This window comes from Pleurodeles waltl, chromosome 8 (genome assembly GCF_031143425.1).
Source record: "Pleurodeles waltl isolate 20211129_DDA chromosome 8, aPleWal1.hap1.20221129, whole genome shotgun sequence".
Taxonomy (NCBI): domain Eukaryota; kingdom Metazoa; phylum Chordata; class Amphibia; order Caudata; family Salamandridae; genus Pleurodeles; species Pleurodeles waltl.
Genome location: NC_090447.1, coordinates 122,604,203 through 122,630,480, shown reverse-complemented (window position 1 = coordinate 122,630,480; position 26,278 = coordinate 122,604,203). Strand labels below are relative to the sequence as shown.

The 26,278-nt window shown below is 42.4% G+C and overlaps 1 protein-coding gene across 1 annotated transcript in view; it reads left to right on the top strand.

The window, feature by feature from the left end:
- The window catches only part of GDPD4 (glycerophosphodiester phosphodiesterase domain containing 4), a 167,154-nt gene that overhangs the window by 94,564 nt on the left and 46,312 nt on the right, over window positions 1-26,278 (top strand). The window contains exons 5-9 of the mRNA XM_069203911.1: window positions 3,366-3,425; window positions 11,497-11,595; window positions 15,267-15,360; window positions 18,873-19,018; window positions 22,464-22,546. Of these exons, the coding sequence (XP_069060012.1) occupies window positions 3,366-3,425; window positions 11,497-11,595; window positions 15,267-15,360; window positions 18,873-19,018; window positions 22,464-22,546 (482 nt within the window). The remainder of the gene's footprint in view (window positions 1-3,365; window positions 3,426-11,496; window positions 11,596-15,266; window positions 15,361-18,872; window positions 19,019-22,463; window positions 22,547-26,278) is intronic.

The following is a 26,278-nucleotide window of genomic DNA, read 5'->3' as shown; positions in this document are numbered from 1 at the left end:
CTTGTTTTCATGGATCAAGAACTCAATCATCTCAAAACATGCAAATAAAAGAATGGATGATTGACAAAGGGAAGATTATTTGTAAGCTTGGATTAGCACATGTGTGGCCCGCAGCAGTGAACATTAGAAGAGTTTTTACAACCATTGGACATTTATGTGCTAGAATACATACCCCTTCATTTGGGAAGAAAAAACCTAGAAGAGTTTGATCATTAGCAAATCTTGTTTTTGATTATTCTCAGCTTTATTTGACTTAAACATTCTTTATATGTAGCCCGCCTTTCAATATTTATTTTTGTTGATGTATTTTATATTAGTTGTTTAGTAGAATGTGTGGTTCCACCCTTTTCAATTTTTACCTTAATGCAATTAGTCACAAAAACAATTAAAAAAAAAAAGATCTGCCTGGTTGTACTTTGCCCTTTCTTGTGTGCCCACCGTCCTTTCCTTGCAATATATATAGCAGACATCCTACAGGGCTCTGTAGAGTACCAGGCCCAGGACTGTGCTTAATCTTATATTCTCAGGGTTATGCAAGAACGTCCAGAACAAAAAAAGAAATCTGGAGATGTCTTTGCTTTTACCGTACCAACGAGATTCTGAGGATTTTCAAGAGTATTGTAAAAGAGACATCATCTGATACCCCAGACCAGCCACGGGCTCAGACAGTCAAGGAGAGAGCAGTTGAGGTGCTGCAATGGAGCAACAAGGTTTGATGGAGAGAGACCACCTCCCAAGTCAGAGATGATGACAACCAGAGACAGCAGATTGTGCAGGAGCAAAGGCAGGCTTGATGGCCAAAAGCTGTGGTCGAGCAGTGACATCCTTGGACCTCCAGTAATATGGAATTAAAGACACGGCCACCTGAGACCGTCAGAGGCAGTTGAGAATTTGGGGACAAACAGATAAATTGCATGGTAATCCGAGACAAGTTACAGGCAGATTGCAGGAACAAAGGACACAGGGCAGCCCAGGCACAGATAGCATGATACAGTCACAGGGAGTGACCTTCTGACGGCTTAGGGAAGACATCTGGGAGTGAACGAGAGAGGTAGAAGAGTGTATTAGCTATGTCTTATATGAAGTTGTAAAATAATAATACAAAAATTAAATAAAATAAATTCAAAGGTGGCCCCATTTGCCCCAAACCACTGAAATAAGCTAGAACTAAATATTCAATTAATTTATTTTAGGTTAAAACAAGTCACTTCATACTACATAGACAAAAGATTCGGTTTGAAAAGATTATTTTGATATATTTCATGTGGTATAATTTTAGATGACAAGCTTATTACTCATTTAAAAGATGATCACAGTTGGTTGTCATATAGATAATTTCTTGGAATCAGCACCTTTGTTATGCTTTGTAACCCCCTAATGTCTAACTACAGTAATAAATCAGGATAATAATCTATCTCTCTAGTTTACATTTCTGAACTTCAATTAATTTTATTTGGACGCTCAGCGCCTGCCCTAGTCTCCCTCTCTGACAGCATATGTACTTTACTGTGGCAGCTCTCCATACATTCCCACAAAGTTAAATCATTTCTCACTTTCTTTCAGCCCTGCCTGAGTGTCATCTGTGACATAAGCAAAAGTGTCTCTGTTACTTGGGTGCGCCCAAACTATGGAATATTTTTGGTTCACCTTGGCCCTAATGACCTCAGAGTTCATCTCTTAACCTGCATCACTCACATTTAGGGATTGAGTGTTGATCGCTGAAACACTGCTTATTACCCCAGGAACCTGCCATCTGACCAAGATATTTCATCCTGAGCCGAGCAGTGCTGTAAGTTAAGAGCTATTGAAGGTCTACCTGTGCAAATTTATTTTTGAGGCCAGTGAAAGCAATGATGCAACAGCCTGCCACCCTTCCCTCTTAGGCATTTCATACCAAACTGTTTTTGGACTGACTTGGGAGTTCCAAGTGGCCATCAATCGCCTTCATCTAAGGGATGGCTCCAACCTTCCAATAATGACATCCCCCTACATACCCACATTATTAAAGAGGAAACTGGGAGAGTCTGGAAACAATCAGGGACTGCATTTTCATCACTGACTTTTATTAAAGCAGAGGCAACGTTTAGATCGGAGGCAGCTAAATGAAAGCCATTTTGGGGTAAAAAATACTGAGTCTCCTTGCTCAAGTGGGTCTGATGGCATGTAAGCATCACATGAGGCATTTTGTATAATATCATGTACATGCACATGTTGAGCAGGTAAACAGCAAAAAAAACCTTGGTAGAGTGCACACCCAATCAGTAAACAAGAGAAATGTATCTTTGAACCCTTTTTAGAGAAGGGGCCATATATATAGCCTGGTCTGCGTCGCTCTTGCACCACTCAGTGTGGCGCAAGAGTGAATCAAACCTTAAGTGAGATTTATGAAACCACTCAAGGCCACCTTCCGTGGCCCTGCGTGGATTATGCACCTCGACTAATGCAATGCAGCACAAATCGCTCAGTTACATTACTCTGCACCAGGGAGTCATTCCCATGAGTGTTGTGTGGGTTTCCCACACAACGTCCATGGATTTTGACGCATATCCAGATTTGCAAGAACTTGTAAACCTGGGAATGCGCCAAACAGATACGCCTCCCCAGGAGAGGCGTGACGAGGAGAAATATGTTTACTTCTCCTCATTTGTTTCTCTCAGGATTGTTTTTGTGCAAGAAGTTGTCCCTTCCTGGAAAAAACAATCCTGCCTACCACACAGGCACCCTTGCACCATGGTACAAAGGTGCCTGCGTTGGCGCTAGGCTGCCAAAAGGGCACCAGCGGAGGGGAAACAATAGGAATGCGCCATATTGGATAAATACATAGCATTACTGCCCATTCTCTGTGGCGCAGGACAGCGCAGCTAGGTGACTTGCTGCGCTCTCCTGTGCCACAAAGCCCATAAATATGGGTATAAATGCGCTAGAGACACTGTGTGGTGCGCCTGCATCACTTCTGTTAAACAGTAATTCCAATGCAGAGATGAACTGTCAGCTTCTTATGCACTGCACCTGGGTAAAAGAGGCAGACCTAGACCATGCAGTGCTCCTCCTTCCATCTCCATCAGCAGGATAATGCAGAAGTACCATCCAGAGTGGGACAGGTTGTGGGAAGGCACATGTGATATCACTGGATTGGCTTTATGTGTGCCTACAGATTCAAGAAAATGAACAGTGTGATTAGATTTCACCTTTCTTGGAAGAACATTGAGTTCCTACAATGCAAAGGTAGTTGTGCAGCTACTGAAAGCTGTTGCAGAGTGGACAGGAATGCAGAATGTAATGTTTCCAGTGCACATCCTCCTCACAGACCAGTTGCTTTCATGTGACTGTTGTTTCTAAACCGTCTTTCTCACTTTGTGTTGTAGATTCTTGCAGTATGTCTGCTTTCAGAAGGTCAGCGATTGTATTTGCACTGGAGTCACAAGGTAAGGCATTTTGTTTCTATTAATGTACACTGGGCTTTGTGAGTCTGCACCTAGTGGTGGCAACAACCTGTGCCTGGTATCTGCCTAATGAACACTCCGGGTTTGCTCTTTATCTTGCATTACAACGCCTGCAATTATAGCGCTACATGACTCTCTAGAGCATGTGTCTCCAACCTTTTCTGTAGTGAGAGCTACTTCTGGTGAGTGAAAATCATTGTGAACTACTGATGGCTAAGCAACTTGCGCATTGTTACCAGACACCCACACGGCCGGCTTCTTTGACTTTAAACCTTATGTCCATAGAGCCTAATACGGCCGTTTGAACAAAATACTTTGACTAGAGACATTAAGACAGGGCTTCCATGTGCGTCAGTATGAGCGTGTTCTTTGGGGATGCCTGAACATGTGTGCGTATGAAAGGGATATTTGTGTATGGATGATTGAGAGCCTGTGCATGTGCATGTGGAAAAACTTTCACCATATGCAGCACTGTTACATGAAAACCCAAACATGCAACCGTTTTTTTCTAAAATGGGAGAAATTTAAAGTGCAGAAGAAAGTACTGCAAAAATGTTCTTAGTAGGGTAATTAGTTCAGTGTTTTCAGTCTCTCCCACTTAAAATAATGGCTGTATTTTTCAGTTATAAATATGGCACAGTTTCTACTAGCCACTGGGAACAAGATGCCTGCTGTGTCTAAAAGCGACACTTTGAAATGGGAGAAAATTAAACTGAAGTGTTAACTTTATATTTATATGGATTCCATTAAACTTGTTATTTAAATTTTTTCTTATTTCAAAGTATCACACTTAAAACAGCAGGCATCTTGCTCATACACCATGTCATATTTATAACAGAATAATATAGCCAGCCACTTGTTTTAAGTGGGAGGAATTTAAAGAGAAGAAACATACTTCAACGAACATTAAGATGTAATACGCTTAATTGAAAGTGGAGAAAAGCATTAAGACAATGTTTCATAGAAATATTTTTCTTCACTTTAAATTTTTCCAGTTAAAAAAAGACTCATTTTTTTCAGATCTAAATAAAACAACGTCTACTGCTGCTATTCATAAATATGACCCTGAAAAAATGAAGCGTTAACATAATCATTAAGTTATCTCTTCATTTTAATTTTCTCCCATTTAAAAGCATTTAGAAACATCATTTTGTTCTCATGCTCCAATATTGAGTTGACAAGGACTTTTATTTAAGGGCTAAATACCTCAGCTTGGGTCATAAATCTGACTGAGTACTGCTCATTATCAGGCCCTGCTATCTGCAGCCTGATGGTAATAATGTAAAATAAACATAGCCTTCCCTTAAATTTAAAAGCAAAATGTGACCCTGTGCTTACTTAAAAATGAATGGCGAACTACCCTGAAGGTGTCTGGGAGCTACTGGTAGCTCGTGATCGACTGGTTGGGGACACCTGCTCTAGAGTTGCAGAAAGAAACAGTGAGATTAAGGAAGCAGCCTTCTGAACAGAATGGTCTTCCCAAAATGCTTGCATCTCCCTAGCGAGAGTGATTGTTTATATCAGCTATACAACCTTTGGTGTCTGGCTGGCAAGTAGGATACAAGAGGGGCATAGTAGCAAGTAATCGAGGGAAGGGAAGAGCAGAAGGTGGAATGAGGTAGAACTCAACGGGGAGAAGTGCACAGTGTGAGGAATCAGGCCTGACAGTGAGGTCAAATGTTTCTAGTTTACAAATGCCTATGTACCAATAGATATTGGCTGATGACAAACACGCACACAGTCCCACAGCGTGCAGCTAAATTTGGATAATTGGAGGTAGATGTGGACAAAGAGACAGAGGGATGAACATATGGGTAGATGCTGGATGAATGAATGCAGTTTTACTTTCAATGCGATCTTCAACCTCTTTGCCAAGGATATGTCAGGTTTGAAGTAGAGGAAACCGTGCTGTCATTATCTATTCAGTGATTGGCCACTCACTGGAGAACTCATTTCTTCTATGATACTAATTACATAATTCCTCATGCCTGCCCAGATGCTGCCCTCTTTGGAATTAACACTTGTTAGTAACAATTTAGTGCTCTATTTATAGAACAATAAATTAAATGAATGCAAATGATAATGTTAGCTTTCCTGGGGAATGGCATATGAACTGAGCAACAGACTGACTTCAATTCAAATAAGCCACTTGTAAATAGGTAAGGGGATAATGCAAGATTGTGGCACTCCGAGTAGCTAAAAAAACTGCTTATAGCACGGCCATAAAGTAGCTTTTCAAATTGATGCTCCAACCAGTACATCATTCAGTGGGTTATGTACATCAAAGAAAACTTCAATGTTCATCGCAAGCCCCTTAGAGTTGCAGCCAGCAAAACCAAATGTACAAACACACTTTGCTTACCTATATGGCCTGCATCTTGGCCATAGGTATCCACTCTCAATCTAGTAAGGTCACAAGGAGATTTGACATGTGGCAGCCCCTATTCTATCGGTCACATTACTTGTGTGAAGCATTGTTCAGGAAAGAAGAGTGCTTACAGTAATGAGAGCTGGAGTCAGAACAGACTCAACTAAGTGTGGCATACCATGAGCCTGAGTGAAACTGCAATTTGGGTGCTTGTTCATCCCAGTAGCTGAGGAGAGAAGGGACAGGATCCAGAGCTGAGATCCGCTTCCAAACCTCTCTGTGCATTGGTGTGTGTATATGCATGTCTGCACTTTTTTGTGTGTGGATTTCTGCGTGTTCAGTATTGTGTTTCTTCTTGATAAACAGTGAAGAAATGTATATTGATTTTTTTGTACGTTTATACATTTATGACTGTATGTCTGAAGACTGGCATGTGGGAAAGCTGATGCTAAATATAGAAGGCCTGAGATGGTTATGGTGATGGACCATTGAAAAGGCTGTATTGACGGGTTCACTTGCAAAAGTTATGTCAGGTGCCATATGCTTAATCTGCTATTATGAAAAGTGATAACAGACGCAGTAGGCTTGCCTTATTTATTATGAAATGTGTGTGTTTTGGCCAATAGAGCTTTAAGGGTCGATTGTTATTGCACTTTGTTAAAGCTTGTACACAGGCCTTGTGTTGCCTGGATTCTCACATATTCATACAGTTTACAAGGCTTTACCTGTTGGTTACCATAGCCCATTCAAATCCTAGGGGTAGAGGATTTGCACTACGACAATCCTTGTTAGACCATCTTCGGAAGGAATGTATATTTTTTGGCAACTGTAATTGTGTACATATTTGTAATTTATGACGGTATGACTGATGGTGGCCTTGTGGAAAGTTTGTTCTCTATACAGTAGGCCTGAGTTGGTTATGGTGACAAGCCAGTGATAAAGGCTAGTGGCCTGATTGGTTCATTGGAAAACTTTGTCAGATGCCAGATGTTAGAAATGGGGTTTTTGGTTGGCAGTCAGGTTACCCTCTGTCCAAGCAAAAGCCCTCACTCTAGTCAGGGTAAGTCACACACTATCCAAGATTATCCTGTGCCCACCCTCTGGTAGCTTGGCACGAGCAGTCAGGCTTAACTTAGAAGGCAATGTGTAAAGTATTTGTGCAATAAATCATACAATACCACCATATAGCACCACAAAAATACACCACACAGTGTTTAGAAAAATATATAATATTTATCAGGATAATTGTAGGTCAAAAAGAATAAAGTTGCAATGGAAAATTGTAGAGATATCACAGGGAAGTGATATAAAGTGTCTTAAGTCTTTAGAATATAAACAAAGTTTCTTTCAAGCACAAGTACCTGGTTGGGAGTGGAAAAATCTCCTCAGAGGGTCACAAGAGAAGAGGTGCGTGGAAAAAGGGTGTGGGCGTCGATTTCTCCCCAGCACACACGGACTTGCGTCGTTATTTTCCACGCGGGGAAGTCGGCGTCGTTTTCTGGCGCTCGGACAGTCTCTTTCTGTGGATCGCGGGGATTACCAGATGTCCCGGGTCTGTGTGTGGATTTTCCTGCTTGTTCTCCGGCTGCGCGTCGGTCTGCGGGGCTGCGCGTCTAAATCACGATCTCACGGCAGGCGTCGTGTCGATTTCTCCTCTGGATGTCGATCTGCGGGGCTGCGCGTTAAAATTACGATCTCACGGCAGGCGTCGCGTCGATTTCTCCCCTAGAGGTCGGGCGGCGTTGTCCTTGCGAGGCCGTGCGTCGGATTTTCGATTGTCCCAAGGGTGTCGCGTCGATCAGCGTTGGTGTGCGGCGTTTTTCTCGCCGCGGAACCAGCTGTGCGTTGAAATTTTCAGCGCACGGAGCGTCCAAATAAAAGAGAGAAGTCTTTTTGGTCCTGAGACTTCAGGGAACAGGAGGCAAGCTCTATCCAAGCCCTTGGAGAGCACTTTCACAGCCAGACAAGAGTTCAGCAAGGCAGCAGGGCAACAGCAAGGCAGCAGTCCTTTGTAGAAAGCAGACAGGTGAGTCCTTTGAGCAGCCAGGCAGTTCTTCTTGGCAGGATGTAGTTTCTGGTTCAGGTTTCTTCTCCAGCAAGTGTCTGATGAGGTAGGGCAGAGGCCCTGTTTTATACTAAGTTGTGCCTTTGAAGTGGGGGTGACTTCAAAGAGTGTCTAAGAAATGCACCAAGCCCCCTTTCAGTTCAATCCTGTCTGCCAGAGTCCCAGTAGGGGGTGTGGCAGTCCTTTGTGTGAGGGCAGGCCCTCCACCCTCCCAGCCCAGGAAGACCCATTCAAAATGCAGATGTATGCAAGTGAGGCTGAGTACCCTGTGTTTGGGGTGTGTCTGAGTGAATGCACAAGGAGCTGTCAACTAAACCTAGCCAGACGTGGATTGAAGGGCACAACAAGATTTTAGTGCAAAGAAATGCTCACTTTCTAAAAGTGGCATTTCTAGAATAGTAATATTAAATCCGACTTCACCAGTCAGCAGGACTTTATATTACCATTCTGGCCATACTAAATATGACCTTCCTGCTCCTTTCAGATCAGCAGCTGCCACTTCAACAGTGTATGAGGGCAGCCCCAATGTTAGCCTATGAAGGGAGCAGGCCTCACAGTAGTGTAAAAACGAATTTAGGGGGTTTACACTACCAGGACATATAACTACACAGGTACATGTCCTGCCTTTTACCTACACAGCACCCTGCTCTAGGGGTTACCTAGGGCACACATTAGGGATGACTTATATGTAGAAAAAGGGGAGTTCTAGGCTTGGCAAGTACTTTTAAATGCCAAGTCGAAGTGGCAGTGAAACTGCACACACAGGCCTTGCAATGGCAGGCCTGAGACAGGGTTAAGAGGCTACTGAAGTGGGTGGCACAACCAGTGCTGCAGGCCCACTAGTAGCATTTAATCTACCTGCCCTAGGCACATGTAGTGCACTCTACCAGGGACTTACAAGTAAATTAAATAGTCAATCATGGATAAACCAATCAGTAGTACAATTTACACAGAGAGCATATGCACTTTAGCACTGGTTAGCAGCGGTAAAGTGCCCAGAGGTCAAAAGCCAACAACAACAGGTCAGAAAAAATAGGAGGAAGGAGGCAAAAAGTTTGGGGATGTCCCTGTCAAAAAGCCAGGTCCAACACCAGAGGTCTGCTTTGTGTAATATGAACAATTACAACATGTGCAGATTGACATATTCATTGTGAAAGCATATGTTGTAAACTATAGGCCCTTAAGGATGGATTGTTGTTACATTCTTTATATACTGTACACAACGTCTTTACACAATGCCTTCCAGGAGTATTTTTTTCCTTAATTTCTTTTGCATTCATTTTCTAACTTGTTATTATAATATTTTATGTTTCAAAAGCTTTATCGGTTATATATATATATATATATATATATTATATATCACTGAAGAGCAGTCCTGTGTTTCTTCCAGCGCTTGCCTGACAAGGTTGGTGCTCAGGAAATGGGCACAGGACCCATTTTGTATCCACTCCAAAAGAAAATCAAACTTAGGCACTCCATGCAAGTCACTGGCCTTGGTTTATTTCAGAAATTCCATTAAACAAAACATAGGGCAATGCGTTTCAACCATCAGGTCTTCTTCCTTGGCCCTTTTTTTTTATGTTTGTAAATAAAAAAAAAGGGCCGAGGAAGAAGACCTGATGGTTGAAACGCATTGCCCTATGTTTTGTTTAATGGAATTTCTGAAATAAACCAAGGCCAGTGACTTGCATGGAGTGCCTAAGTTTGATTTTCTTTTGGAGTGGATATATATATATATATATATATATATATATATATATATATATATATATATATATATATATTAATAAAATATGAAACATAGAACCGGGCCGACAAAATAACAATATTTAACTCTGTAAACCTTATAAATTGAAGTAAGAACTTAAACATTTTAAATTAAAATAAAGGAATTGTAAATAAGCATTTCAAGCACCAGCCTGCACTGTGGTGACACTTAAAGAGGATGCATGTTGCATCTACTCCTAACAAGAAATGCCTTAATAGTACACTCACTTAAGGGTGTGGTGTGTAGTAGTATCCAAACAAATTTGGTTTATGCGACGCTATCCATCCATTAGAATAGATTTTCTTTGTTGGTAAGTATTCTGTTTGACATTTAAGGTTTCTTTCACAGCTATCACTGGAGGGATTTATAATTGTGCAATTTCTCTGTTGTTTATATGTAATTTGCAGATATCTACTTTTAGTGATTTCTGAACAGATCTTTCGGACCAATCATGAAGTAGTCCAGCGGAAGAAAAAAGAACTTTGTGATTACAATTGAATTTCTGCACTGGTGGTTCTCTGGGCCTCATGAGCCCACTCTATCATATTAATAAAACATTGGAATCAAAATGTCAGTGAGACTGAGAGGATGATAAAATATGTTAATATTTTGAAGAGTTCTCTCTTATTCTCTTACTAAAAGAAACAAGTTGAAAGAACGAAAACATTACTATCGAAGAAGTTGGTTTAATATTATACATAGCTAATTACAATAATTTACAGGTGCTAAAATTTAAGAATAAGGTCTTCCTGGTCAAACCCTGAGATGGAGGCTGGATTATATGTGAACTTTCATTTTTATACTGCTTCCACATATCCTGAAGATTGCATCATTATGCAGGCCCTCGATCAGACACAAGTATGTAAAATTGGATAAATGATCTGACCAAACCAGTTCCAGCGATCCCTTTTCATTGGAATGATTTTCTTCGCTGTAGCCAAGACTGGTTTCTGGAGCTCCATTCAATATGGGTCAGAACAGACATAGAAAACAGACTATAGTGACCTGTCATTTCTTTGTCCATTTCCCAATTTTTTAAATCTTTTTTTTAATCACTTGTTCTTATAATTTCTAAACGTTTTTCTTGGAACTTGATTTTCCATATTTAAGAATGTCTTCAAAATGTTGATTAATTAGCCTGGTGTCATTAAGTTGGTGTCCTCCATTTTGGCATTTCATGGATATGAGGCAGAGCCCATCAGATCATCATCTTTTACAGCTCCATGCATAATAGACAAAGTAAGGAACGCCCCTAAAAAAAAAACTACATTCAGAGTAGGGGTAAAGTGTAAGGTTTATACACATTTTAGTTCATTGCCAAACAATACAGGTTTGTTAAGCAATCTAATACTCTGCAAACAAAGGGAAACAACCATCACATTTGACTAATAATAAAACGGGTAGGACAGCTGAGGTTGGAAAGGTATTCGGTGTGACAAATTGCACCCAAAAGGTAGAAGTAGCTGCCTGCCTCAAAGTTATGTTTGAGCATTCAGTACACATTCATTTTGGTGATTTTTGAACATTCGAGGGGGGGAAAGAGATTGCTCAGGAAATAGAATATAAGTCCCTTCTGCCTTTCTATTACTTATACTGCAGTGCACTCAGCCAAGCTACCTTCCTGGGCTAAGACGTACAGATCTTTTAATTATCCTGAAAGATATCCCCTGGTGAGCAATTGTAAGGCTTATGCATTATTTATGCACAGTAGATAGCTCAAATGCCAAAGATAGTAGGAGATCAGACTGGCTGCTGTGAGATCATGTTAACTCATCACATACGTTTTGAGAAAGCGTGTTACGGAGTGATTTCTACTTAATGTGAGTCATTGCTGTATGTTCTGTGTTCACAGATTGGAACACTGCTTGTGTTGGTCTTTTCTGCTGTTTCCTTAGCAGTTTTGTCGCACCTTTGGGGAGAAGAATGGGCAGCAGTCATCCTGTCCTTCCAGGTAAAAACCTTGCTTCTCTCATCTTAACGTGTATCCTAAAAAGTGTTGAGAACGCCCATTGGTTTGAGTTTTGTACAGTACAAGGACTCAATGGCACACAATATCCTTGGCATAGATTGCATGTGCATATGTGAACAGAGAGCACACATGTAAACATAGGTGCACGCGTAGTCCAACATGGCCTGAGGCAAGCAGATATGCAGCCACCCATGCATACAAACCAACATAAAAACACACACATTATACCTACAGTACAATCAGACAGCACACAATCAGGCACACACAGATAGATAAGAAGGCAGACAGACAGAGAGATAGATGGTCAAATGGATGAATTGACAGATGAATAAGGGACAAATATTCACTCATGAAAATCACCCCTCTTTCCAAAAGAAAGGGTACTTATTCTAGCACATAGCACACATATATCCAGTGTTTGTGAAAAGTCTTTTAATGTCCAAAATTGCAGGTTACATACGTGCTAATTCACACTTGCAAAGAATGCTTTCTTTGTCAGTCTGTATTATTTTTACTTGTTTGTCTGCAGAGGACTGAGCACTTAATGGATGTGAAACAAAAAGTGGAACTTTTTCCACTTCTTGCGCACTAGGTACATGAAAATCAAAAACTAGAAGAAATTCCACTTCTTGTTTTTCATGCATCAAGTGAACAAGATGCATATATTTCCAAATCCTGGCATTTGGACAGTAGTCAGTTCAAAATTCCAACCAACCAAGTTGGGCAGAATTTTCCCTCCTCAGAAGACACTGTGGGGGCCACTGACTACGAGGATGTAACCAAGTACAACCTTCAGAAGCCTGCTGTGCTAGAAAACATTGTGTATTACAGCTAAACAGGTCCCCAAAACAAAGGAACATTAGAGGAAGATAGAGAGGCGATGGACTTTACTTGTACTCTGTAGGTGGAATCCATCCTTCATCTTGCAGCCACCGTTCACGCCAACATACTAAACCTATTTACTGTGCGCAAATGTTCTGATGTTCAGGATCATTCCTCCATTTCTTCCTTTGAAGAAAGACCAGTTAAGGTGGACCCAGGGACTTCATTACCTACAAAGGGCCATGCCTTTTCACAAGCAAATGTCAGGTGAACCCCAGGAAAGCCCACCCTTTGTCTCCATGGTCAGGCTGACACCAAAAACAGTAAGAGTTAAGTTACCCAGGACCGGTTTTGAGTGCCAGTTGAGGAGGGGACTACACCTCTGAGTGGGCACACAGCTCTTCACACGTGGAGAAGGGTTCCCTATTTTAAATTTTGAGAGTGAAGCACACTGTGGGATTGTTTGCAGTAAGGCAAACAGAAACCACTGAAAAAGTGAGTAGGGTTGTCCCAGTGAAATGTTACCCCCATTGGTTAGGAATTAACCAGGAGCCACCCCCACCCACTAGCTGTGGCATCACCAGTAACCCTTCTTAGAACCCTTTTTGAGACCTTCACAAGATCAGAAAAGTAATAGACCTGCTGTATGTGACCTGAGAAAAGTCATTGAGGTGTTTCCAGGTCAAACAAGTGGACTGTGAAGTCTCAGTTGGCTGACCTGCTGTGTGGCTACAGGGACACAACAAGCTGCAACACATTTTTTTTTTTTTTAACTTAAGTAGCAACTGAACCTGGAGCCTGCTGTTGGCCTTTGCCAGACAGTCTGAGAGGCTTTACTTGCTTTTCCTGAGATCCTGGGGGGTCTTAAAAGTGTAGTCCCGTGACACCAGAGGAGATTTTGAATACTTTGAAAGACTTTTCCTCCGGAGCTTCAGCGGACCTGCTGGAAATAGTATTTGAGTGGCAGTTCCACAATGGCTGATAGAATTTCAGTTTCATCCTGCTCAAGACCCCCAACACCGTCAAAAAAAAAAACAACTCCTATTCTGTGTTGGGACTTGAAAGATTTTCTATGAGAAATCTCCAGAGCCCCTGTGGGAGCAACCTTCTTTAGGTACCTGACCTTGAGTTCCCCAGCTGCAGCTACAATTTCAGCCTGCTTAGGGAGAACTTTTCTGATGAAAAAATAGCAAGTTGCATTTTTGCATTGGGACTTACAGAAATGACAACTTTTTTCTTCACAAACGTGACAAAGTCCCTTTCTGTATTGGATTTAGAAACTTTTTTTGAACTTTTTGACTTCTAGACTTTCACTAGGAACAATCAATTTGTATCTAACCAGGGTGCCTTCTCTGTCAGCCTCACAGCACACCAGGATCCCAGACTATCACTTCCTTAGACTATACTAAGGGGCATATTTATACTCCGTTTGCACCGGAATTGCGTCGTTTTTTTTTTACGCAATTCCGACGCAAAACTAACTCCATATTTATACTTTGGCGTTAGACGCGTCTAGCGCCAAAGTCCATGGAGTTTGCGTCATTTTTTAGCGTGGACACCTACTTTGCGTTAATTATATGCAAGGTAGGCGTTCCCGTCTAAAAAATTGACTCCGCAGCATGTGCGCCGTATTTACACTCCCGGGCAAAATTCATGCCCGGGAGTGGGCGGGTCAAAAAAAATGACGTACGGCCGCTTTTGCGCCGTTTTTTAGCGCCTGTAAAAGGCAGGCGTTAAGGGACCTGTGGGCTCTGAAGGAGCCCAGAGGTGCCCTCCCATGCCCCCAGGGACACCCCCTGTCACCCTTGCCCACCCCAGGAGGACACCCAAGTCTGGAGGGACCCATCCCAGGGACATTAAGGTAAGTTCAGGTAAGTATTATTATTTTTTTTTTTTTGTGGCATGGGGGGCCTGATTTGTGCCCCCCTACATGCCACTATGCCCAATGACCATGCCCAGGGGACAGAAGTCCCCTGGGCATGGCCATTGGGCAAGGGGGCATGACTCCTGTCTTTGCTAAGACAGGAGTCATGTCAATGGGGGTTGGGAGTAAAAAAAAAATGGCGCAAATCGGGTTGCGGCGCAAATTTTGCCTCAGCCTGACTTGCCCCATTTTTTGGCGCCCAAGCTCCATTTTCCCCTACGCCGGCGCTGCCTGGTGTACGTCATTTTTTTAACGCACACCAGACAGCGCCGGCGGCTAACGCCGGCTAACGTCATTCAATAAATACGGCGCCCGCATGGTGCTTCAGAATGGCGTTAGCCGGCGCTAATTTTTTTGACGCAAAATTGCGTTAGTGCAGTTTTGCGTCAAAAAGTATAAATATGGCCCTTAGCATTTTGAGCTTTTGGTGCTATTTTCGCACACTTCTTTATAAGTGTATACCTCTGGCTCCCCTTTTTTGATTTTTGCCGCCTTGATCTTATTTCACTTACAAAAATGTTCTCTTCATTTTTAAATTGTTTGTACAGTTTTATTATGTTTTGCATGACTTTTTCTATTATGTATGCACTGGTAAATACTTTACACATTGCCTTTGATGTAAGCCTCAATGCTTTGCGTCACACTAAAAGTAATTGAGCACAGGTTTATTTTATTTTATCTATGTGGCATCTAGCAACTGGTGGCCGTATCCTGTATGGTTAACACTTGTTCTCCCCAAATAATAGTCCACTTTCCCACAGTGATTATTATTTTGTGTTTTCAAGATTGTCTCTCACAAATACATTAAAAAAGTTTATAAATGCATATTTTGCCCTAGGGATCATTTCATTAAATTATTTAGCATTCAGCAATCATGGGGAATAATCGACGTTTTATTTCTTTCTAGGTCACAGCCCCATATCTCCATATTGGTGCAATTGCAGTCATGACTTTGATGTCTTGGCCAGTGGCTCTTTACTTTGTGAGAATGAACAGAAAAGGTATGCCTTCCATTTAACACTGCAGGGTTGTTTACATTGGGCGGTCCAGCATGGGAAGTTGTTAAGATTGAATGTTGCTAGGAAATAACTGGAAAATAAAAATACGTTTTTATAGAGTGTTAGTATAAAGGGTAGAAACATGGAAATTGAAGAAATCATCTATAGCTTCTAAATGCCTCTACTATTGAAAACAAACTTTAAACTTGGTTAAGTATTGCAATGAGTCTCATGCAAACCTTCTTTTGCTGCTTAGACGTTGTATAAACCTATACATGTATGATTTTAAGATATAAAAAACCTGCAACACATTGCGCGATGTGATGCATTCTAAAAAGTCTGCCTGTCGAAGAACATTTATTTTGCAGTGCTATTACAGCTATGCTGTTTGGTGAACTCTATAATAAGCCATGCAACTATTTAGAAAGTCTGTGTCCTAGGTAGTGCATCGCAGGCCTGCTACCTTGGAAGGACCCCAGTTGTTGTTTTACACCTGTAATGTGCCATCTTTTATCACTGATGTCCTAGCTGGGAATTGGTGTCAAAGGGTCCAAATAAGCCTCTACTTCCACAGTTTAGGGAGTCCAAGTTTCCCATAGCATGTTGTCAATCACATATTTGACTGTATGTTTAAGAGGGATAACTAAATATAACTGCAATGTTTGAATTGTCAAATATGTTTACCAGTAATATATAGAATTACTGTGGAAAAATATGTTTGCCATTCTGGATGGCCCCAACTAAACATTTTATGTATGGAGGAGTGGGGGGAAGGGGCAGCATTAAAAAAAATGAAGTCCACGGCTTTTTGGTTTTTAATAGCAGGCAATGGCAGCTCCCAGTTCCTTGCTGCCTACGTAGCAAATTTCGAAATGCCCTACATTTAATCCCCCACACCCTTCCACTACAAATGGCAATATCATTCACTGTGCAAGGCGGTTTCCATTTAAATTATTTTTCATTGGCCACTTCAGCTCTGCATCCCTCTTACAAGAACTAGCCTCACCCGTGGCAACCGTGCAAAATGTGGCTCTTGGACTGCCATTGTTGATGGAGCTGGATGCGAAGAGCATTACATTGATAGGTCACTCCATTGTTCAGAAGGATAGGTCACACAAACTGATCTGGTGTCTGCCCCACTTTTCCATGCTAACATGCCTGTGGACTGGTTGTTGGCTACGCGCACTTCTGAAATAATGGTGGGGCATAAGTGGCCACCTTGAACTGCACTGAGCAACAACGGAGGAGAGTCTGTCATCCTGTGCGATTTGTGGATGAGGGAGACTGCCGCTGAGAACATTTTAAAAATGGGAACAGGTAGAGCATTTTATCACTCATTAGTCTCATCAATGTGTTGAAAAGCAATGGGTTCGGGACAGTTTTGACGATTCAACCTCACCAAGAAAATTGTGGAAAATTGGCACCATATGGTGATTCCTTGTAAAATGTCTAAGAGGCCCTAGGTGATGCAGGTAATTCAGAAAATGTAATTGCACATTATCTGTCATTTCCCATAGCATCTATCTTCACTTCTGTATTTCACTTCTTTTCCATTTGCAATCCTATCCGTTCCATGTTTATCAGTCATACGTTTTCACTGACAATCTTTTTGGAAGGCATAGGAAGGAAAAATAAAAGATACAGACATCTTATAATCTAATGCAGTAGACAGCAGAACTATACTCATTTTACTGAACTATACTGGCTCATGCAGCAGTGCTCTTGCTCAGTTAATGGAGGCGATAAAGGTTTGGAGTGATGATCTACCCCTCAGTGTTCAACACCAAAAAAAAGAGAAAACTCATTTTATAAGCTGCTCTAGCCTCTGTATCAGAAAGTGCTGGGGGTCCTCCCTATTTGTTTAAGAGGACCCTGACCCACTTGTAACACTAGTGGTATGCTTCATCCTCTGTTACTCACCCTCGATACCTTGTGTACCTGGGTGGGCTTTTTGCTGTTTAGCAGGAGAACTCTTGTTCATAGTAGTGTGGAATGTATATTTAAAATTGCCCACAGGTATCCAGTATCTTAAGAAATTTACTGGGGGAACCTTTGACAAGGCCAAAAACACAAACTGATGTTAATAGAGTTTCAATGCACTCTCACATCAAGAGCTCCCATGCTATTGTGAATGAAGAGCTCTGCTGTTAAACGGTGCAGGGCCTACCCATATAGTGATTGGAATGTTTCTCATTGAGCCCTTAGACTTTGTGGCCCACAGCTTGGGTCCCTCTAGGACCCCCACTACCAGGCCTAGGCAGTCAGGGTATGCCTACCCTGCCCCCATATGTCTTTTTATGTGTTTTTTTAGGAATCTGGAGAGAAAAACCCAGGCAAGTTCACAATGTCTATGAGGGGGCAGATTGATGGTGTTTCCTGCTACAGATGGAGTGTGCCCACACCCAATTTTCTAGTATATGCAGGAATGGCAGCCACAATTCAGAAGTTATGGGCAGATTTCTCCAGGAATCTGAAATATATAGAGTAAACCAGGTGGAGTTGTTGCTAGTGAAGGGCAGGAAGCTGATCACCATCATTTACGGGGCATTGCACCCACGGGCACACAAGGGAATAAAACAACTTGTAGATCAATGGCACAGAGAAATGGGTGAGGCACATAATTTTAAAAAGCTGCAAAATAGTCCCAAGTAATGCAAGACTGAAACGTATCCACTATAAGTGTGTGCATAGAAATATATTAACCCAGTGATGCGCAGGAAGATGAGCAAGCGGATAATTGTAAAATGACCACTGGACTGTATGTGGTGGGAAGGCGTGGCCACAAGACAATTTTGAATGACGTCACCACAAAACTGGGAACACTAACAAATGTGAGCATGCTGCTCGACATTCAGCCTTTTCTCTTGGATAAACTGCTCAGAACTAAAAACACAAAACATATGTGTACGGCGATAAAATGGGGAAAAAATAATACACCCTAACATGCCCTTCGGGGAGAGGGAATTTCTGAAGTGGAACACTGCTTAGTTCTGGGGTGTGTAAGATGCTTCAGGTTAAAATGGATAATCGGGAACTATATTGGAGTAGGATCTTGAAGTGATTGAATTAAAACATCTAGATGACAATGATGAAACTGTACCAAGTGATGGTGGAGAGACAGAATAAGTTGCTTGAATGTAGAAGACACAACCGATTTTACCGGTTGCTGGGATGCGCACTGTTGAAGGAATAATGTATAAAGCCGATATTCCATTTGTTGTGCATTGTGATGGTTGTTGAGTGGCCACTCTCGAGGGGGTGGGAGGGGAGGGAATGTTTATCACTGTTACTGTGAATTTAATGTCAATTGAAAATCAATAAAAAAACAATAGTGTATGAAGGGTAGATTGAATAAGAATGAATTTTCAAATAGATTAGAAGAATAAATTTCTGCATTTCATACCTGTGTATAGAGGTGTTATGTTGCAAAGACATTGAGTGTGGTACCCTAGATGAGGAAAGTAAACATTTGATTGGCTCAGTGACCTGTCATTTTCTCTTTCCGCTTCCTGTAGTTTGTCAGGTGATCATCCTTGGTCCATTCCTTGCTATTCTAATCATCCTTTACTTGATCCCTCTGGGAATGTACTCCCCCTGCATCAGAGGCGAGGGCACACTGGGACCTAAACCCGCTCTTTTTGGACACAGAGGCACGCCAGTGGTAGGTAAAAAAAAAAGTATTTGCAATATTGACTCATTCCTAGCTAATTTCTTAGTACTTCTGCTTTCTTTCAAGAACATGGGTTTACTGCATTTGAGACCCTGTGCATTTCATGTAATTTGGCCTTATGTTTGTGTACTCAGCCCTGTTTTATGTATTTGTTGCCTGGCACCATTCATGTCATAGAAGACAGACACTGGCATCTTTCACTGCTTTTGTGGTGGAATATGTTAGATATCTATGATTCTTGATTTCAGAGTGTGTGTGTGTGTGTGTGTGCGCGCATTTGGCCACCCATGTGGATGCATGATCTCTTTGTCACATTGTTCAACTAGCACTATGTTCCTCTAGTGTGAGTTGGGAGTCAGCTGTCAACGAAGAGCTGAGTAAGGAAATACCTATGCTCCTGGATGGGGTGTCAGTGAGGGATTGATTACTTTCTGCTACTTGATCTTTATGTATCCAGCAATCCTGTAAATTGTTCTTGCTAGCCTCCTGAGTCTACCTCCTTCTGCATCTTGGTGGGAATTCTACTGTGGCCACAAGTAAAAAAAACTTCAGGATTATAAAACCTGCTGAAGGCTCCTGAACTACAACTGAAGATACAATACACCCCACCAGAAACATTGACACCTGGCAGCAACTTCAAGCGGTGATCCTACAACACAGAAGTTGCAGACGGCAACTTGCCCCTCATGAGGCAGAAGTAGAGGGCTGGTTTTCTGCATGACTGTAAACTCTTCATGATGGATACTCTAGTCCAGTGTGACACTTACAAACGAGGAGACCTGTTGCAGCCTGAAGTCAGTGAGCAACGTTCTACTGTAAATCTGCCCAGAAGTGTCCCCCTTCCTCTACTAGCCCCTTGGCCAGTGCTGGGGACTAGAACCATCTGAGTCTGTGGCTTCTTGTGTTCCATATACTTTAGCTTTTATTTTTTGGGAGGGAGTGTTATAGTGTTGGCCTCTGCGTTAGGTCATTTGCATTTTTTAACAGCAGATCTCGTTGGCAGGGGGGCGCTGTTTTCAACCATTACTATGCTCACCTACTATGCTACACCACAAGCCCTGTATAATAATAAGATTTTCAAGCCCTCTCCGTGTGAAGGAGGCTGATGAGCCTTGGAAGCGAATGGCATTGTGTGCACTCCTTCCTACCTGTACTGAATAGGTTGTTTACTGAGCTTCTTGAGCATTTGGAAGAGAGTCAAGCATGTGATTTCCCAGATGTTTAAGAATGGTGTTGAGCTGACAGATGTTCATCGTTGTTTTTTGTGGTTGTTGTTGAATCCTTGTTTCTACTTTTGGAGAGTAAAGTAAAACACAGTGAGCTCTACAGGAGATACTGTGCCTAAGAAGCCATGCCAACTAAGGGCCTGACTTAGATCTCGGTGGAGGGAATACTCCATCACAAACATGACAGCTATCCCGTCCACCGTATTACTATTCCATTATTTTCTTTGGGGATCGTAATATGGCGGACAGGATATCCGTCACGTTTGTGATGAAGTATTCCCTCCGCCGAGATCTAAATCAGGCCCTGAATCTTGCTTCAGTTAGGAATTGTGAGGTCTGAAGATGTAGTCAGAGTGAAGAGTAGGTGTTGCTCTTTAGTTGGTCAATTGTCCATTCTTCCTTCAGAGGGTGCAGTAATTGTCCTGTTATACCGAGCAGCCACAGACAGACTGTGCTATATCTGTTACATCTGTAAAGATTTCAGATCTCTTAGCATGAATATGCTAAATGCTCCGTTGCTAAACTATAGCCTTGGCACGTCAACTTTATGAATATATATAACCATCACCCAAAATTAGTTGTTTCTATATGCATTGTTCTGCACAAATCACTATTGTGTATTTTATTGACAGAGAGATGCATGTTGTTTTTCTCCATTCAAAGGTGTGAGACACATATAAAGGTAAGAGCAAACAGTTCCTGCCCATGCACAGGCCGCCATACCCAGTCCTATTTGCCTGAAACACACAGGTTTCTCAACTCCAATTACAATTCAGGTAAAATTGCTCTTGATGAGATATCCTCTTACGGAGAAGTGCATTTCGTTGTTATAGCCCCTAAATGACTACTCCTGCCCTGCTTCATCTGCCCAATGGCCCATCAACACAAGTCAGAAGTTCATATCTGTGCATGCTTAGGTTTGGCTTCAAAGCACAGCTGTGTGCAAGATTAATTGTTACCAGTTCTTTAAAATTTACAGATGGTTGGTTGTTGCTACACCCAACTGAGTTTTAGTCTCTCATTACGGTACTGGCTATTTTGTGTAATATTCTGCCTTCCAGGAAGCACATCCACTTGAATGCATTTGGAACTTTTTTTCCATCTAAAAGTCCACCCAATCCTCAGCTGTTTGTCTCATTCAAATGTTCATCTCCTACATGGATTGTGTTCAGTAGGTTATAATTGTTTGCTGTTTTTCTCCTAGCATTGGCAAAGCCAGCCTGACAGACTTAGGGGGTCATTCTGACCCTGGCGGCCGGTGACCGCCAGGGTCACCGACCACGGGAGCACCGCCAACAGGCTGGCGGTGCTCCCGAGGGCATTCTGACCACGGCGGTTCAGCCGCGGCCAGAAAGGGTAAACCGGCGGTCTCCCGCCGGTTTACCACTGCCCTTGTGAATCCTCCATGGCTGCGGAGCGCGCTCCACAGCCATGGGGATTCTGACACCCTCTACCGCCATCCTGTTCCTGGCGGGTCTCCTGCCAGGAACAGGATGGCGGTAGGGGGTGCCGCGGGGCCCCTGGGGGCCCCTGCAGTGCCCATGCCCATGGCATGGGCACTGCAGGGGCCCCCGTAAGAGGGCCCCGCAAAGTATTTCAGTGTCTGCTAAGCAGACACTGAAATACGCGACGGGTGCAACTGCACCCGTCGCACCCCTGCAACTACGCCGGCTCAATTCTGAGCCGGCGTCCTCGTTGCAGGGGCATTTCCTCTGGGACGGCGGGCGCTCTTTTGGAGAGCGCCCGCCGGCCCAGAGGAAATGTCTGAATGGCCGCCGCGGTCTTTTGACCGCGGTGCGGTCATTCAGCGGCGGTACCTTGGCGGACGGCCTCCGCCGTCCGCCAAGGTCAAAATGACCCCCTTAGTGTGATAAACAGAATTTGTGTAGGCAAAACATGTAAACATTTGTGAATGTCTGTGTTTACATCTGTCGACACGTTAAAGACAAACCTATTGGCTTGCACAATACTTGTTTTTTTCAAGCTATCTCAACAGAAATGACATTTGATGATACTGTTATGTTCAGATGAAGATGCTATAGCTTAAAAAGAAACATGATACACCATTTTGCCAGAGTATTTCTTACATGTTGGGGTTACATAATACATTTTGGCAAGTGAATCAAATATCTTATCCGAAGACAGAAGAAGGAAAGTGTAAAACGTGAAATTCAAACACACATGCTAACACTTTTTTATATTTTTTTCAGCTGGCACCAGAAAACACCAAATTGTCATTTGAGAAGACTATTGAGCATGGGGCAGCAGGTCTTGAAACTGATGTCACAATGAGGTAAGATGAATACATCTGGAATATTGATGCAAGTACCACTGCATAGAGCAGAGAAGCACTATCAACAACATCACTTTCAGAGTAGGGTTTAAGTGGGATCTACATCTAGTCATCGCTGTAAAATATATGTAATTTTCACAATTAGTAGATATGCTGAGAAAGAGTTAGAGATGTGTGAGGTGTGTTGACAATATAACTTAGTGAATAAATAGTAATAATTATGCATCAGCTGGCCTGTTGGGCAACCAGTTGTTTCTCCTGGCAGCTCCAGGTTGGTACCTGATTTGTATGCCCACCGTGCTGCTGGATAAAAAGCACGGACCGCAAGGGAATTTTGAATATTAAATGTGTGGGAAAGCCAACACTGTTTTTCTTAGCCGTGAAGCAGTTAATACCCTATCAGCCCTCAGGCAGGAAATAAGCGTAGATTGCTGGGATATATAATACTTAATGATCAGGAACCTGGAGAAGAGCATAGGAAGCTTGCACCCTCAATTAATTTCCTAGCACACCCTAACATTCCCTCATTTCCTGCCAGCCCACACTTACCAGACTGGTGGAGGGGGAAAGGAAAAATGAAGATAGTAATCACTGGTACTAATCTTATTTAATGTGGAACGCTAAAAGGTACAATTGGCCCTGCTATGTTTAAGGGCATGACCTGTAGCTGACAAACAGATCTCTGAAGTGAGAGTTTAACTCACTGAGCTATCTTACTTGCTGACAAGGAAGACACTACTAAGAAAATTGAGCACATACTCTAGTACTGGTTAACTAAGGTAGCAAGGTTGTTAAGTTACTTCTCCATTCAAACAGGATATTAAGAAAATATGAAGGTGTAGGAAATCAGATTTTTGGTTGAGGACGGTGGAAGCCCCACTTAGGCAAAAAACACAATTCTTCTAGGGTGACCAATGCAATTCACTAAATTGACCTCTGCTTAACCTTCTGGTGGCTTAAATCATGGGCGATGGGTAAAGTATTTATGCAGCACACAAACAGTAGTGAAGTGAAAACACAACACAGGAAACATCTCACACCAATTTAGAAAAATAGTGTAAAAGGTAGTAAATAAAATGACACCAAAAGGAATCAAATTCAAACAGTAGAATTGGAATTATGCAATTTAGATTATTATTATTTTTTAATTGAAAAAGCAGCAAGAAGCAGAAAGCGCCAACCGGGGGTATCTGGTCATGCTAGGCCAGGACAAAGTCACACGTTCAGGGTGACAGCGATGGAGTGCCTGTTGGATACAGAGACCAGGTTAGTACCACTGAAAAAGATAACTTCTCAAAGTCCGGCGTGCAGAGTTTAAAACTTCAGTATTCCACAGGTGGAACTAAACTTATGCCAGCCAAGAGTCCAGAACATGGGGAGGCACTTCTTGGGGATCAGAAACAGCAGGGCTGAGGCAGGTCCAGTTGTAGGTCCAGGCAAGGCCAGTTGCAGCTGGTTATCTGGGCTAGTCCAGAGAGGCCTCTGGAGCTTGCTACCTTCCTGTGGGACACAACAGGAGGTCAGTCAACTGGCCCTTGGAGTCACTCAGGTTGGCTTGGGATGAAGGGAGCAGATCCAGTCTTCCTTCTCAGAGAGAAAGTCAGGCGTCAAGCAGCTGGGCAGTCCTATGAAGAACAAGGCAGGCCTAAGGCAGCAGAGCAGTCATCTGAGGGCCAAGGCAGGCCTCAAGCAGCAGGGTAGTCTTCTGGTACCAGCTGGACAATCCTCTGAAGAACAAGACAGGCTTCAAGCAGCAGGGCAGTCCACTGGAAGCAGAAGGGCAGCCTCTGAAGAACAAGGCATTCCATCTTCGTGAATATCCACAGGTCCAAGAATGTAGTGATGAGTGGCTCTGGAGGTCTAATATTTATACCTCTTGCCACCCTTTACATTGGTAGAAACCTCTAGTCCACCCCTATACCTGGTTCTGGAAATTCCTTCCTCCCCCTTCCTTCCCCTGCCAGGCTCCAAGAGGTCTAGGATACAGAAGGTTGGCGTCAAATTCCTTTGTGAGTGTGCTGGAGGCAGCCCATTGAAATGTATGTAGGGCTGGGAACAGACCCACTCCTCCCATCCCGTCAGGATGGCCCTTTCCCAGCTAAACCCAGGTCCTGTGGTTTACTGCCTGGGCCCAATGCGCATTCCTGATGGGGAAGCAATTGACAGGCTCAAGCTGCTGGAAACGTCTATAAGGCCTCAAAAAGTTTAGGGCAAGAAAGTGCCAACTTTCCGTAAATTGCATGTTCAAAATTGTAATCTAAAACCTGACTTTACCCTTAAATAGGATTCTAAATAACAATTCATTTGAGTCCAAACATGACCTTTCTCCCTGCTCCCAATCAAACGTTAGCACTTATTCGATGGAATAAGGTAACCAGATGTTATCCTATGGGAGAGGTATGCCTTACAGTAATGAAAAAACATATTTAGGAGTTTTTCACCACCAGGTAATGTAAAGTTTAAAAACGTATGTCCTACCTTTTAAATACAATGCACTCTGCCTAGTGGGCTGTTTATGGCCTACTTTATGGGGGACTTGTATGTATTAAAAAGGAAGGTTTAGGCCTGACAAAGGTTTATTTTTCCAAGTCGAATTGGCAGTTTGAAACTTCAAATTTGCCTATAGTGGCAGGCCTGAGACATGTTTTGAAAGGTTACTTTTAGTGGGTAACACAATGAGTGCTGCTGGCCACTAGTAGCATTTAATTTACAATCCCTCGGTACCTGTGGCACAATATACGAGGGACTTAAAAGTAAATTAAATATACCAATCGGGTATAAGCCAAATGTACCATGTTGTAGGGGCTGAGCACAAGTACTTTAGTGCTGGTTTCCAGTGGTAAAGTGGACAGAGTCCTAAAAGCCAACAAAAATGGGTTCAGAAAAACAGAAAGAATGAAAGCAAAAAGTTTGGGGCTAACCCTACCAAGAGAGCCACATCCAACAGAAGGTTTTATAATCTTCCCAAAATATTAACTGTGTAACTTAACAATTATTGCAGTTTTTTCATGATGTTTATAAAAGAAATGAACAGTCGTTAAATAAATATATGGGCACTGTATTATAACTTTTTTTTGCTTAATATTTATTCTATATTTTGAGATTAGCTGGTGTCTGGCTCTGTCAAACTGCTGCCAAGCATATCTGTTTTAACGAGGAATAGCATAAACTCTATTCAGGGGTATGTGTCCCTGTCATAACTATAATAAATATAATAACATTTGGTACAGAATGGGAGGGTGGAACTTGTAAGTCGAGCCTCCTGGTATATCACATGGCGAGTATCATGAAATGTGTTATAGTCACACAACGGGGCAGCACAGTGTTGACATTGAAAGCTTAAAGTTCATTATTTATCACAAGTTTGAATTATAATAAAGCTTTGTAGCCCACTGCCGAGGGCTTTGTTGGCTGCTAAAGGCAGTTTCCTGAGTTATAAGTCCTAGCTGCAGGCAAGGGCCTAAAACAAGGAGGAGGGTCTTTCAACAACTTATATAGCCCAAGGTAGAAGGGCTATAATGTTATTAGAACATTCCACCCACTGAGCTTAGAATATTATAAAAGAAACAGAAAGACAAGCATTAAAATATATTCTAGCAGAAAGACTATACCAGCCATTATTAGCCCTGAACCACTTTGTTGACATTTTACTGGCTGTTGTTTTCAGGGAGCAGTCATTGTTACTGCATGAACTGTACAAGCTGCTTTCTTGGAGTATTGCTCCTTGTTTGC